The sequence below is a fragment of the Accipiter gentilis genome, chromosome 15 (assembly GCF_929443795.1).
Source record: "Accipiter gentilis chromosome 15, bAccGen1.1, whole genome shotgun sequence".
NCBI lineage: Eukaryota > Metazoa > Chordata > Aves > Accipitriformes > Accipitridae > Astur > Astur gentilis.
The window spans coordinates 5,478,688-5,492,603 of record NC_064894.1 but is presented as its reverse complement, the minus strand read 5'-3'; the positions used below and the strand labels follow the sequence as shown (position 1 = coordinate 5,492,603).

Genomic DNA, 13,916 nt, shown 5'->3' with positions numbered 1-13,916 from the left:
TGGTGTTGGACCAGGATGAAGCGTTTCAGAAATAATAAAGAGTCTCCAGGTTATTTCTGTTCAGCCTTCAGGATGAGTTTTGCAATATGCACACACAAAGTATCCCTGTGGTAGGTTCCATGACTTTAAAAATCCACAGCAAACTCTACTGTGAAATGTAAAAAAACACATAAAATTTTGAAATCATGAGCAGAGGAAGGTCTTGAAATACAAGGTTGGTAACCCTGAAAAGTCCATCTCCTGCTAAGATAAAGAACTTGTTACCACTCCTCTGCATATACGAATTCAAAAAGTACTTATCAGCAACATGCAGGTAGTGAGGGAGATGGGCTCTGAAGCCTGCTCTGCAGCCCTGGTCCCTATACCCGACTAGAACGTGCTGTGGGTTCCTTTAAGCCTGTGTACATGGGTTTCCTTTCCGTGGGAGCTGATACCGCTCTGGACCTCCTCCCAAATCAGAATGGAGGCATGACCAAAGCACATACTCAGACTGCCAAGCTGGGAAATGAGCTTGGATCTCCCAGTACATGGAGAGGCACGGTGGTCATCTTGAGTTTAATAACTCACTCCAGAAGTAAGATAAGCCAATGTGAAAATCTGAACTGGCTGATGCAACACCCAGTTCTTCCTCAAAATGTTTAAAGGATGATCCCAACAGAAGCTTCTATTTAAGAGAAAACAACAAGAAAACCACCATATACTTCTTAAAATTTGAAAAAAATAAACCACTAGTTCTGGCAGCAATCCAGGTCAGCATCTTTGTAATCTGCTGAAGACTTTATTGGAACCCTTTCCATTGATTAAGCGGAACAGATGCTTGATTTTTTTGTTGTAGATCTATCTGGTCAGTGTTGTTCACATCTGTAGAATATGCTTTCATTCATACCTACGTCTCTTGCCACATAATATCCTGTAATCCTCCCCATCCATATCTCCCATTCACCTACTGTCCTTTTTCTCTCTCATTCTGCCCTGGGGAAAGTCAGAGGTGACAGCGGGCTACTAGTGTAAGTCAGCTCAACTTAAGTTACTCATGGTGCCCCAGAACTGCCAGCACTCCACTGCTTCCCACTCCTCTTCTTTTGCCCAGCTCTCTTCTGCCTCGGGGCTGCACCTGCATTCAGCTCCCGTGAGCCAGAGGAATCTGTGCATACAATGATCCCACCACCTTCTACACACTCCCAAATCTTGGGCCAGACCCATCCAAATCTTGTGGAAACAAGCTCTTTTACAAACCTGTTACAGGCATGGTCTAGTTTGTCTGCATAAAGTCAATCGTTTTAAACAAAGAAACATCCACTGCAGTCCAAGTCACAGGGCAAGGTTTGTGAACTTGAAAGAGGCATATAAACCAAACTGGCATGTTTGATTTGTATTGTTCTGTTTGAGAGAAATATAAATATTGAAGAAAGCAAAAATGACAGAAATAATTTGTAAAATCAACCATTCTTAGTACTTTCTTAAGACATTTCATAATACGTTCTTAACGCTGCAAAATAACCTGTAATTGCTAATACCCAAGTTAAATGTTATTTCTTTTTCATCTTTTTTTTACCATTATCATGAAAACATACTCCTGAGTATTGGCATGGGTGTTGGAGTTTGTAGCTAGTGGAACAGCTGCTGCATTTTTATCTAAGCAAGTATGAATGTGTCAGTGGGATTCACCCTTTCAGAAAGTAGAGAGGTTGTAGGAGATATTCTGATTCAAGTTCACCTTACAGTTTGGCTTTGACCCACCAAAGGCTATATTCAGACCAGAATTTCCCAAGATCTGCAGGCCTCAGGACTAGAGGTCAGAAAAGGTTAATCTGTGCCGTTAATGTTTATGCAGCATAGTAGTTTGCTGTTAACATTAAAAGGGATTCATATTTTTTGGTTTTTTTCTCTCCAAGCCTCACTCTGTTTTGAGATAACTCTTACTTTCAGCAAAAAGAAAAAAACCAAACCAAACCAAAAAACCAGAAAAAGGACTTCTCTGCAGTGTTGCCTGAATAGGGACGTGACAGACTACACTTTTCAGTATGTGGGACAGCCTTAGATACCTGTTGTTTGAGCTCACTGATTTACTGGTATCGGCACAGACAGGGAGAATTCATAGGAGGTCAAATGCACAGGAGGTGAGCGCTGTACATCCGCCCCTAGAAACCTGCCCTGCAACACGACTAACTTTCAGAGTGTCAAGGGCTTGTCATGCAAATAAAACACAGCTCATTCTTCAGAAGCCCTCTGCATACGAAGGATAGTTTCTGGCCATCATCACCTTCAAATATTCCCAAGCCCAGACCTATGAAACATCCTTCACAGATGCCAAAAGCCATGGCTGCATCATTAGAAGCAGATGTTGTGCAGAGGTCAAGAGCAGCTTAGGTAAAATCTTACTCTTTGTGTGAACTTTAACTCAATCAAGCTCCTTCTAAGCCATGTAAAATACCATGACTACTACTGTTAAATCCAGTAAATTGCATTTCAATAGGAAAACTAGAAATTACAAAGGAAACCATTTTCATATTCTAAAGAGGGGCATCAGGTAGTATATAGATATTTGAGAAACAACCTTCTCACCTGTTAAACACTGTTAACTAAATACTATATGCTGACATCGAATATATTGAGGGAAAAGCCAGTATTAACAGTTGCCAAACATTTGTAAAAAATTACATAAATATTTACCTTTTGTGGAAGAGTTAAAAGTCTCTTGCTCTTCAATGAATTAAATGCACGGAATGATGGAAACAGAAAAAGAAATCAGCAAATTTAAAGTTAGATAAAGAAATGTGTTACATGTGACAATGGCATGTACAGTAGGCAGTACTCCAGCATATGTAAAAGTGATGTAGAAAATTAAAATGATAAACCATGATAAATAATAAAGCCTATGACTTTTTCTTTAAAATTAACAGGAATAATGAAGTTACCGAGAACCAGATTGTGGAGTCTTTAAGTATTCCGCTCGAGCAGTATTGTCATACCCAAATTTATGATTAACATTAAAATCTTAAAATTGCTTTAAGTATCACTCTCACTCCTGAACCATGCAATCCTCATTTAGATTCTGAAGCCTTTTCTGCAATAATGAGCGTTACAAATTTATTTTCTATTACAAATTTATTTTCTATTAACTGAAATCTATAATACTCAATAACCACTGGACTACTGAAAATTGGTCTTTTGGAAAACATAAAAGATTATGAGGCTTGAACTCATTTGCAAGAGTTAGCAATGCTGAGAAAAAAATACTCTCCAGCGTGAGTAAAGATTCCACAAGCTGCCTCAAAATATGCAGAGCCACCTAAAAATTTCAAAATAAAACCAGAAATATGAAGACAAAACAAACAGTGCTAAAAGACTAACACCTAAAATTGAAATGACTTATTCTTTTTTCTTCTGCCACTCAAGTTTTATACTGATGGATCTGAAAAAAGGTTTTAACTGAAAGGGTTTGATCTTTTACCATTAGTCAAGCCACACTGTCACTGCAATGACATTTAAACGATCAAGTACATATACACAGGATGGTTTTCACTAGCTATTCATTTTTTTTTAGGATCATAAGTTGTTTAAATATAAAAAGATATTTGCAACTCAAAGGTATTATTTGACAACATACCGATTTTCTGTACAAAATTCTGATTCTTACTTGTTAAAAGGAAACACTGGACATCAAAACACTTCATTCCTCTATCAGGTGACTACCATTAAAGACTTGTACATATATGAGACACGTGAACTTTAGACAAGTAATCCCCATTCAGTACCAGTAGAGTCTTCAATGTAGCTTTCCCTCATGAAACACTAGCACACACACACGCATGTACTTCACCCTGCATACAGGCCACGTACAAAACTTATGCAGCTTTTTCTAACATGAGCTAAGATACAGCAATACTTCATGCTGGTCACACTTTTGCTTTTCTAACGGTCACTGCATGAGGCCTATTGCCATAAACAGATGCCACTGGAAACACACAGAACCACACTAGCTCAGTTATGTTTACAGATGCTCTTTACATGTAAATAGACTGCTGATTATCACAAACCTTACTCTCATTACAGAGCTTCTGAAATATGAAAGCACATTGTCGAAGCTATGAAAAAGAAATCATGCTGTGAAGCACCAAATAGAAGCAGATACAGGGAGAAAGACCTGGTTTGCATGAATTAGCTCTTAAAAATATTTTTTAGACTACAAACAATCATTGCACATTTATCTTGCTGGTTCATAAATTTCCATAGTACATAACATGGTTTTTTTTATTTATTTGCTAGATTTCCTAATATTATCTACCACAGCCAAAAAGGAGTGTAGAAAAATGCTACAAACCTTCAGCTTGTATTCGTTTCCTTAATCAACACAATGATTAACCATTATACAGAAGTGTAGAGACCCACCCTCAAATCCTATTCAAGCAAGAATTCCTGTGATGTTTGATAGTTGCAATGACAGAGGATGGACTGAATAAAGATCACAGAAATATGCTTTACACAGAAGTATTATTTAAAAACCGTGCAACTACATAACAAAGTTGTTATAGAAACAGCTGAAATGCAAAGTCAACGTAGAATCCCCGCCCCTCGTAATGATGTGTGCTGTTCCACTCAAACATGATGCAAATTAAAAAAACACTGATGCAAATCTCTTACAGCTCGGCGCAGCATGACATATTGAGAACACACCGTTGTCCTTATCTTGGCTTAGAATTTCACTGCTTTAGTCACTGAGCCAAAACGTCTTCATATTATTAGGTCCTTTCATAAAATTATCAGTTAAAACAAAGTAAAAAATGCTTCTTAAGTAGCAGACGTTAGGGTAATGACTACTAAAGTGCGACTTTTTGAAAACTCACAGAGACACATCTACACCAGCCTAGTTTTCAATATTCAAGCACCTCAAGACCTTTAGATGCAATAACATCCCACTGTGTCTTGCACTCTAGGAAATACTGCTGACGGGGTTTCAAAGGAAAGAAATACAACCATGTCTTCCTTGCATATCACTGGGATGAAAATAAAAATCACATTGCCTAAAAATTACAGAAGCCTACAATCTTAACTGAAACCACTTTAAAAGTCTGCATGTACTGGCATTGCTAAAAATATTATTTAGTTAGAACTGTTCCAAGTGAAAACAACTACCCACCCCACACTGCAAAACTAGGCAGAGCTGCTATCCCCTTTAGAACATAATCACCAAGAAGCCTTTTTTTTTTTTTTTTTTTTTGCTACTGTGCATAATTATGCTCTTTTGAGGTTTTAGTCCTTAAATGGAACTTTTTCCTCTACATTTAAGATTTTTTCTCTCTTCCTGATCAGTAGTACCAAACCCATTTCTGTAATGGAATAGGGACCACTACTTTGGTCGTCTCTCTAAGAATTACTTCTATGAGGGTTTTTTTTAAATAGAGTGTCTACTAATAAGGACCTTTTAAAACTACCTTGTTTTCTCACAAGTTGACTTTTTATGATTCTCTAACTGCCAGCCAGAGCAGTGTCTAAGACAACATCATCTGGTAGAGAGAAGGAAGCAACCGTTTTTTCAGTTCTAAACTTGACAATGACAAAATGGAATGTCCGAGATGCAATGTCAGTCCTAGAACAAGCCTTATTAGCATGGATATGATCATTTACAATTGAGAGCTAAAGATTAAAGATTTAGAGTTAAAATATCACTCTGTTTCTCGAGATGAAAACCACTACCAGTCTCTTGCTCCTTCATTAACTCTCATTTGTTTCATAATGAGAGCTTTAGAGAGTAATAAAATTACTTTACTGGATTCTTCTATGCCTTCTGAATATGCAAAGAGCAAATAAAAAACCCCTTCTTGATATACAGACATTCAATTTTTTACAGCAGTCACTGTGATTTGTAAAACAGACACAGATTCATGGATGTATATATTTAGATGTGCATTCAACACAACAGAATTCCTGTAAAGTGTACAGAAATACTTTACTATAAAAATGATACCTTATGGTTTATCATACAGGATTTCCTTGAAACACAGGACGTCAATACTGACCACCAAGAAGTAGCTTGCTTTATAAATGAAGAAAAGGCATTTTGAAATGCTCCCTGTAACATTTGTATATTGCACTAGATTTTGACATCGTCTATATCCACGGTGACTGTGAATTTAAATCGTTAAGGACACAATTCAGTTCCAAGTACAGCTAATGGAAATCTTTTACAGACCTCACCATGCTTTGGATTCAGCCCTACATTAGGGTCAGATCACTTCTAGTCACTCCATTTGACCCCGATGCTCATTTGACAGGGATTAAAGAGGTGAAACTGATATTAAAATTTGATACTGTAAATCAGAGCAAATGCTATGGTCTTACAGCCTCACTGAATTTAATTTCCTACAGTAGTATAAAGTTTATACGTATTATGATATTTATTTCAGAAGATACTGACAAAACCATCTAAAAATATTTTATAAAATCTATTCAATTTAGTACCTCTCTGCAAATACATTCTCAGCTTAAACAAAGTATTAAACATGGGTAAAATCAGAAACCCTCCCCTTCACAAGGACAAGCCAGTCACTTAGACAAAACCAAAGTACTGTGTAGAGAGGGAAATCACTTTAGCCTTCGATTCCATGTGCTGTAATGCAGCTATATTGACACAGATGGTATGATATATAACAACAAATTAAATGATATGTCGCATCCTACTTGTACATTTTATACATAAGACGCAAGCATATCAACAAGTGTAAATAAGAGTTCAGTGAAACAGCATTACTTTACAGGTATTCACAGTATCAACAACTTTCTAAACCTAGAGTAGCTTTAGCCTTCTGGTCAACTTTCATTTTTTCTTTTCCCTTCTGTATACAACCCATCTCTACTCATTTTCATTGTACGTTCTACATTCATTTCCAATGTCTTTAACAAAATATAAATTAGCATTTTATTCTCAACACACCAGTTATCAAGAACAGCAGAAAGATGACAGATGAACATCCAAAGGAAAGCCAACTTAAAATTAAATTAAAGGCTGATTCATCATTACATATTGTACCGAGTTCTGAAATGGCAGAAGAAACATGAAAGAAATTTGAAATTCATTACTTATTACGTTTCCCTAAGAGGCTCCCAACTTACTAATATGCAGAAATAGAAGATGTAAATGTAGTTTGTAACTAGTTTATAATCCAGACAGTCCTAGATTCACTACAAAATGAGAGGACTCGAATAGAAAGTTTAAAGTTAATAAACCCCACTTGTATTAGTATATTAATCATTCAAAATAAACACATGTATAAAACAAGAATGCATCTTTTATGTGTTAATTGAAGGTGTAGTATGCCATCACAGCTCAAAGCCATAAAATTAACGTAAGCTGATTGCATGTTAATGCAAGCCATCATACAAAAAAAATCCCACGATAATCTATCATGATAAGGTGGTCATAATCAGCAATATTATCTATTCAAGAAAGCAGCCTGCCAACAGTTCTATAAAGCGCTACAATATTTCACCATTAGAAGCATTTCTATAATTTCCACGTAGAAGAAAACCTTGTGTTACATGACAATCTCAGTTGTTGCTTGTAGTCAATGAGAAAACAGGCTTTTTAAATACAGACGAAATGTGCAAATACTATCCATTGTGCCATTTCATTTTATCATAATAGCTCATACTCTGTGTGCAGTATGTTGCTAGAAAAGGAAACAGCAATATTCATACTTATTTGATATTAGTATGTAAAAAACATCTTCCACAACCATTATGTCTACGTTGTCTTTTTCAGAAAAGAGCAGCACTCCTCTGCCTGATCAGTTTATTCTTAAGAAAGAAGGAGCTGATGACCTGTGCTTTCACATTTCCCATGGTGACTATTTTCATTCTTTACTCACTGAACTATGAACTCCAGAAGAAAAACAGATTTGTGATGTTTATTACTAATTTATGTTAATAATACATAACAATTAATATAAACCACAAAATAAGAAATGAGTAAGACTGGCAAAATGTTGTCAGAATCTTTGCCCCTGATTTCTTTAGCTGAATACAAACTAGATATGTGTTGGAAACTACCACGACTCTAATAGAAATTTAAAAGTAGACAAACATAAAAGGGTACTAGAAAATTAGGGCAATTAAACCATGCGTAATAATCCACTGGTCAAACTCTACTGGATTTCCCAGACTACAAATATGCTTTCATTCTCTTCTATTGCTTTATGAGTAGAATTATAGCATTGAACATATAGTTATGAAAGTAGACTTTAAGTAAAGAAAGGTAAGAAATCAAAGAGTTTGAGCTATCGTAAGCTCATTATTTGATACCTTGCTCTATACTGCCACTTCTTACTGGAACTTGCGGTAGCTGTCTTCCCCTGCGACTGCTGAAGGATGTGTCTGCAGGAGGAGACTGGGTGGGACTTCCTTGTTGATGTACTCTGCAAATGAAATTAAGATAAAAGTAAAATAATGCAAATGAAGAGAATTTTTATATTCAGAATTTTAAACACATATTAAGTTGCATATACTGAAGATGGGTTTGAAGAAGTTTGCATTTGGTGTATGCCATATGCACATACTCAGGTTTAGATACCCAGTTAACTTATAAGGCCTCACTTTTAATTTCTCTAACTACCTTCAACTAAGGAGAAATATTTTCCTTTGTTTTGTTGGGTTTTTTTTAATAAAGTACTAGTCAAAAACCACTGAATGAAAAATAGTTTTCTAAAACCCATTTATGATTATAACTCGCAATTTATATATGTTCTCCTGCACTGGTATAAGGGCAAAACAAAACGTCACCTCTATATTTTATTCAGTCTTGTATTCTCCTTGTGCTGATGCAATAATCGCACAAGGCCACAGAGAACTGGACAGCAAGTATCTGTTCCCATGGGATAACATGTTGTTTTACCCTGAACTCAGAGAAGGAAAAAGAACTTTAACCTTTGTACTGGGGGTGTGTGTGTGTGTGCATGTGTGGGTGCGCACAAAGAATGAACAAGATTTTTAATAATCGTACCTAAGTAAATATCCTAAACTCCTTTGGCCGAATTCTAGCTAGCACAATTTCAGAGCACCTTGGCTACTTCATTTCTTATACATAGTTACAGCATCTGAGCGTAACACATCAAACACCTTTGGAATGCTGGTAAGTCTGCATTTAAAATAAGCATGGTCACCTCTAATAACTAGGGAAAAAGTTTAAGAAAGTAAAACACAGATGAGAAGGAGCGGACCACTGAGGGAGAGAGCTTACTATTAAATGCCCTTGCCAGTTACAGTAATATCACACTCACTACAGTGGATAAGCACTGTTTATCTACTACCCCAAGGCTGCAAGTAGATAATTTGCAATTTTGAGTAACACATTTGTGGAAGTTCAAAATACTGTTGGCTTTCACACTGCGTAGATCAACTGACTTTCTCTTAGCCTGTAAGCTCAGAGTTAGCTGTGTGAACAGCACATGATTTCCTGCACAACGGTTAGAGAAATACTTTGATAATTTTCATATGGATACAGAACAAAACACAACAATGGAAGGACGAAAGAAACACAGCCGATTTTTTACTCTTACATTCGCTTAAGTATTTAAGTTCAACAGCAAGAAGTACCATCTGGATGGTGAAGATAGGTGGCGTAAAGGATATGGGAGAAGTGTAAATACCATGAAGAGAGGGTAATCTACAGTGCCAGAATGAGTGAACGCGCCATGTATGCTCAGGAAAGTACAACACCACACTGACACCCGGGAGGCAGGACATGAAAGCTGTGCTGTACACGTAATAGCAACCTTGTCAGAAGTGGAGAAGGTGGCGCCGAACCTCCGGGCACTAGGTGATGTACAGAGCATAAGGGTCTGACACTAGAGTGCTCACTCGACCTTGAGCGAGCGTGATGTTTTCCCCTAATGACTGGCTGTTCAGTCGTTCGTGGGGTTGGAAGTCCCCTTCTAGAAAGACATGGTAGCAGACCCCTAAAACATCAGGGCCAAAAAGAAACTGTTCAGTTGTTAGCTCCAGGCATACCTTCCCATGCCCCCCTCCATCAAAGAACATTTGCGAATCCTGGCTGCAGGACCAGGGTTGACATTTCAGATCGAAGTTATTAATTCTGAATGCAAATCCATTTTCAAAATGACAAACTGCAGAACACTCACCACTGCAGATACACGTGACCCTACTTGTGGAACTGTTGAACTGCACTGCATATAGCGGACGGTTGGCCAAAAACTCTAGCTGCATCTTAAACACAGCAAACACAAGCTAACAAAACATATGACGTTAAGTACTAGCACAGGGTAGGCTATGAATACCTACTTTTACCATAAAGCATTTCTAAACCACAGCTGTTATCCTTATTCAAAATATTAACTGGATTTCAATTAGTGTCCTAAAAAAGGACAATATGTAAGCACATATGTAATTCCCCTGGTTTCCCTAGGAGTTTGAAATAAGGAATCTAATTAAGTATCTTTCTGCTGTAAGCCCTAAACCAGAATACAGTTCTGAAGGAACTCTAATGAAAATATAATGAAAATATGCAGTAAAATGATTAATCGTGTTAGTATAATAAAGCATAATTATTAGTAGTTTAATAATTACATACACTGCAAGTATAAGATAACCTGAAACACTTCAAGTTTGGAGAGATACAAAGTATTCTAACTGTGCCTTTTTACTCTTCCTTGGTTTCCCAAAAGTACAGCATTTTGGAAATGGTACTACTGTATCTGCTGTTATTTCAGAAATTTCAGTTTCCTGTGACATGATTTCATTGTGGTTTTTTTGGTTTGTTTGTTTGTTTGGATTTTTTTGTTTGTTTTTGTTGTTTTTTTTTAAATTTCTGCAGACTTATGAAGTCTCCCTTCAGACACCCAGCACAACTTTCTCACAAGATACAGTCAAGTAACCAAGGGACTGTCTAGTTTATATGACTATCATACACTGAAAAGTCAACCTAAAAAAAAATATATATATGAGATAACATGTGGATGCCTACCAAGCAAGTAACAGTTTATGTGCAAGTCCAGTCACAATACAACAAAACCAGGATTCTGCTGCCCTTGCCTTATTCTCTCTCAAACCCTAACGCTTCTTTAGCTTAACTCCTGGTTTGCTGTGGTGATAACCGTAACATTCCTGCAGAGACTGATTCCCCTGATTCTAGAAGATGCTTACGACAACGAAGATGAGCCGAGTTCTGGAAACACCTGTTTCTCCAGGCTGACTGTAAAAGTAAACCATGCCAACTATTGCATGCAACCAGCTTTTAAGCATATTTTATCAGATAACGTCCATAAGGTAAATATGGATCCCACCCTGTGCCAGAAAGTGCTTGCTTGCTTTTACTATGAATGAATGCTCCAATCTAACAAAGTCATCATGTTCTCAGTTCTGATTTTTCTCATTTTAGAGGCTAAATGTCCTGGAATTTATCTGAAAGCCTAGCAAAGCACTAGGAGAGTCTGTCCTGCCATTACAGAACACTTTATCTGAGACTCAGAAACTGAACTCCTGCTCTTTCAGTAATACCTTTTTATAGACCTGTCCCCTTCCACGAGAGAAAGATAGAAGATCTGCTTAACTAAAATGAAGACACATGAGGCTTAAGACTTGCATTAGCTGGGCTATTACACTGAGACAAATATGCTACTTGGGGTGCAAATGAAAATAGAGCTAAAAGGGAAGTGAAGAAAAACTAGAATGGTGTTAAGGACTTGCTGGCCTAGGAGAAAGATCGGTTGCTGAAAGGAAGAAGTTTGCAAATGGCTGATCAGAATGAGACAAAAAGGAACAAGCACGGGAGACAAAAGCTAGTGTACGACTGAGGAAACGAGACAGAAGTGAGATAAGAAGTATGGAGAGGAGAGGAGTTTGGGAGAGAAATGATACCTGGTGAGCAATAGACTGCAACGAGCACGTACATGTGTATCATCTCCTGGTTCCTCAAAGAGGAAGGTAACACTGCAAGCAGCAAACCTGTTAATTCAATTGCCAATGGTCTACATGGGAATCCTACAGGTTCCAGCTCTGCCTGCAAACAGGAAAACTCAAATTCCTTCCTCTTCAGACTGATGGCTCAGTGGCACATACTAAATACAACATGCTGTCACTTATGGAACTATAAAGAAAAACTAAGAATGAGAGAGCATCACCGATCCAGCGCACGCTTGGCACCGGGTCCTATGTAAAATACAGCAAGGACAGTTGAATACTGCATGTATCATAACACATATGACAGGTAACCTCAGATCTGGCATTTCTGGGGTGATCAGTTAGGGCTGAAAGAAAACATTTTAGGATTGGGATGAACCAAGTTTTACCACAGTTTTTCTCATTCATACAAGCACAGCAAATGTAATCAGTTTTACTCTTTCAGAAGAGTTTACTGAATCCCACCTTGAAGGCTTATCACAGTGAATTAAGAGAATCCTTAGGCTCTGTAAACTATCCTGAGAAGGCTTGCTTTTTCCCTTTTATGTACATTTCCTAAGCTATCGCAATACATGGAGAACTTAATCTTACATATCATGTTGAAAGGCTCTACAGCGAAGCTGATAGCATGTTGGTATCTTATTCCAGTAATTTGCTTAGCTAATATTAGACAAGACCTGCAAATTGCAAAATAAAGATCAAATCTAAGACAGAAAAGAATATTTGAGGAAGAAATAGTCTTGAGTTATATTTGCCATTTGACAAGAAAATTAATTGCCTGTCCTATTATCAAAACTTTCTGGCACTAGTGCAACGTTCTATGATGAAATACTAAACTACAGCACTCGGACTTATTTAGGCATTTGTGTCTCACATCTAGCCGTAATGAATCACTTTACAGAAACAGAAGCCTACACCATGTGCCATGGAGATGTAAAAATAAACAGCGCAATTCATGTTTCCCTCTGCTCTTGTTGCACTGGGTTCATCGCTGAACAGCTATCAAGAACTGTGAGCCCCTTGGACCTCAGACCCAGTGGCTCCCCTTACTCTTCATAAGCTAGAAAAAAGGGGGGTAAAAATGGCTTTAGTGATCTCAATGGCAAAACTGTCCCTGGTTTAAACACAGCAAGGATTTCAGCCATTATTTAGGTAATTTCTCTCGTCTAAAGTGAAAAAGCAACTGGGCTGTTCTGACAACAGAATCATCAGAACTAAGAAAAATGTAACCATTGCTTTTGGATCAGGAACGATAATCTGGGGCTTGAAGCAGTAAAATAAAATAAAATCTCTGAAGTTTTTCTACACAATGTGCATTTTCATTCAAAAAAAAAATTGTCTGTGTTGTTCACAGAAGTTTTTCAACCCTCACAATGTAAACAGTTGTACATTCCTCCTCTGCTAATCAAGATAACATAAATCTGTTTCTGACAAAGGCAGGATCTCACCCCTCCTCACTGCTCTTATTTCAGCCAATATACAGGGTTTAATACTTAACTAGATGTACTGCTGACTAAATATATTTTTGTTTTTCACTTCTTCTTAATAATTTGAATGCATAACCCTATACCACTGTAGCATCAAAGCTAAAAGTTACAATGATAATATAAGTGCAGGAAAATTCAATGAATTCAAAGGTTAAAGACCCAGTGTTTATATTGACTTTTTATAATGATAGATTATAAAATTTTCTATACATATTTAAATGCATAACTTAACATTTTTATATTATAAATTGAAAGTCATTCGATCAGAGACATCTTGAATTATTAATCTGTGAATATATTTTTTTCATCCTGAAATTTATTGTACAACAGACGAGATTTTTTGGAATAAGATCAGTGGTAAAGTGCAGAAAAGGTTTAGTCCCATACTAATGAAATATACTACACACTTCCAAATGTCATCTTACAGAGATCAAGCTAGTGGCGATGGGTGTCAGGTTTTGGTTTATGAAATGGATGGACTGTTAGTCTTTACCATTGAGTTTATGTGCCATGATG

General features: G+C 37.1%; 1 protein-coding gene across 50 annotated transcripts in view; it reads right to left on the bottom strand.

Annotated features, from left to right (window-relative positions):
- RIMS1 (regulating synaptic membrane exocytosis 1) overlaps positions 1-13,916 on the bottom strand; it is a 335,886-nt gene that overhangs the window by 84,580 nt on the left and 237,390 nt on the right. For 32 of the 50 annotated variants that reach the window (XM_049817970.1, XM_049817920.1, XM_049817954.1 and 29 more), the window contains 2 exons: positions 9,771-9,953; positions 8,302-8,414 (listed from right to left, as the gene is read on the bottom strand). In XM_049817970.1, coding sequence (XP_049673927.1) covers positions 8,302-8,414; positions 9,771-9,953 — 296 coding nt within the window. Of the gene's footprint in view, positions 1-7,790; positions 7,880-8,301; positions 8,415-9,770; positions 9,954-13,916 lie in introns of those variants that run through there. The other 18 variants (XM_049817933.1, XM_049817959.1, XM_049817939.1 and 15 more) reach the window with 2 other exon arrangements.